We start from the raw sequence: 1830 nt of genomic DNA, 5'->3' as shown, positions 1-1830 counted from the left end.
AAGACATACAAAGATATTTCTCATAAGCTATGAGTCACAAATTTACGTTCCTTGCCATGAACTACGAGTCAAAAATCTCCTGCATCAAAGATCTATCTAGCGTCCACTCGTATTTAATATTTTGTTTATATAAAGAATTCGAGGCACATTCAAGCACCGGGATCAAAAGGCCACTAACATGGAGGCGCCTCCTTCCATGGCGAACAGCACACCTCGCCAGCGCAAATCCAAGTCCCTCGTCAACATCCCGAACCGTCTCTAATTCTCGGCTGCCGAACTGTGCACCAATTAGGTTTTGCAAAACAAAAGGAAATCGAGATAGCTAGGGAAAAATCAGAACCACAATCACAAATGATTCGAAAAAGATAAAGGAACACGGCTGAGTTCCATTAACCTCTGAACTTGCAAGATTATATACAAAATTGAAGAACACTCATGTCCAAAAAAGTGGCAGAAAACACCCCACCTACATAAACTAGAAGACATAGTACATCACATATTCACATCGAACCAGCATCATACATAAGAAACTAACTACTGCCAGGACCAAGTCTCTATTTCTTGGCCCTTTTGGCAGCAGGAGACTTGATAGACTTGGGCTGTTTAGGTTTAGCAGCCGCTGATTTCTTGGCCTTCTTAGCCCCGGCAACTTTCTTTGCAGAAGCCTCGGCTTTATTCACAGACCTAGTCTTTCTTGTAGTAGGTTTAACCTCTTTAGTCTTTTTCGCCTCTGGAAGCTTGTAAGATGCCCTGATCTTGACTAACTTTCCTCCTGTTGCAGAGTTTTTCAGTTGAAGACCTAAAATTTTCTTGAAATTTGCTGGGAGTACTGCTTTGTGCTTCTCTTCCATGTACTTTGCTATGGCATATGGACTCGACCCACTCTCATCATTCAAAGCCAATATAGCCTCCTTAATCATCTGCAATAATAATCCCAACTTAAATTAAACATCAATACAAATAAAAGTAACAGCTAGCGCATGCGTGTGAGAAATAAAAACCAGGAACACGAAGAAACATAGAAATACCTAAAAATAAGGAGGATGAGCGGCAGGTTTTTGGTTAGCGCATGCTTGTAATAAAAACCAGGAGCATGAAGAAACATTGAAATACCTGAAAATAAGGAGGATGAGCGGCAGGTTTTGGTTTAGGTTGTCGAGGCTTCTTTTCTCTGGGAGTCCTTGGCTTCTTTCCTTTAACGGGATTCTCCTCCACCTTAGGCTCCTCCGTGGCAGTTGGTTGCTCCACGACTGGAGCCTCAGTTTCAGCTTCTTCGGTGGCTGTCATGGTGATCAGGCAGAGTAGAAAACACACAACAAAAGGATTGAAGAGAGGTAAATATAGAGGTTGCTGATATGATTTTCCTCTGTCATCTTTGAAAGACATTTATAGGAAGGTGACAAGAAAAGAGGCCGGGTTTTGATTAGTCCATTTGGAGTCTAGGAGATAGGTGACGTGGGTAAGGAGAGATCTGGAACGTACACGTGGAGACGAATCTAATGGCTGTTTATATTCCTTTTTATTAGGGAGTAAAATGTTAGGAGGATTTGGATTGTTGTGGATAGGAACAATGAGGGCACTTGGTTTTTGGTTTTCTTTGCAGGGATGATTAAAAAATGGTGTGTTTTTCGGTTAGATTTGGGATCAAAATTCTCCTGGCTTCTTAGGTTTCTTTCTGTGAAAATTTTATGGGATTGAAGCCTGGAAAGTGCTGATCATAGTGTTGCTTGGATCGGGTAAAATGGTTGGCATTTCGGTGATTGATTTTAAGCTATTGAAGAAACAGCAATATTTCTTTCTTTCTTTTGGTTCGTTATCAAGACATGAGAT

At 41.1% G+C, this 1830-nt stretch overlaps 1 protein-coding gene across 1 annotated transcript; it reads right to left on the bottom strand.

The window, feature by feature from the left end:
- Positions 1 to 352: 352 nt before the first annotated feature.
- On the bottom strand, positions 353 to 1373 carry LOC118063135 (histone H1). Its single transcript, XM_035077070.2, has 2 exons — positions 1114 to 1373; positions 353 to 920 (listed from the first exon to the last, which is right to left on the bottom strand). The coding sequence occupies exons 1-2, from the start codon at positions 1285 to 1287 to the stop codon at positions 555 to 557; spliced, it is 540 nt and encodes a 179-aa protein (XP_034932961.1). The 5' UTR covers positions 1288 to 1373; the 3' UTR covers positions 353 to 554.
- Between the last annotated feature and the right edge of the window lie 457 nt (positions 1374 to 1830).

Source organism: Populus alba, chromosome 7 (genome assembly GCF_005239225.2).
Source record: "Populus alba chromosome 7, ASM523922v2, whole genome shotgun sequence".
Classification (NCBI taxonomy): domain Eukaryota; kingdom Viridiplantae; phylum Streptophyta; class Magnoliopsida; order Malpighiales; family Salicaceae; genus Populus; species Populus alba.
The sequence above is the reverse complement of the archived record's forward strand: the minus strand, read 5'-3'. Positions and strand labels throughout refer to the sequence as shown.

Coding starts and splice junctions, on each gene's coding strand:
- LOC118063135 (XM_035077070.2), bottom strand. CDS start 1,287: ATGACAGCCACCGAAGAAGCTGAAACTGAGGCTCCAGTCGTGGAGCAA. Junction 921..1,113: donor CTCATCCTCCTTATTTTCAG/GTATTTCAATGT, acceptor TTATTATTGCAG/ATGATTAAGGAGGCTATATT.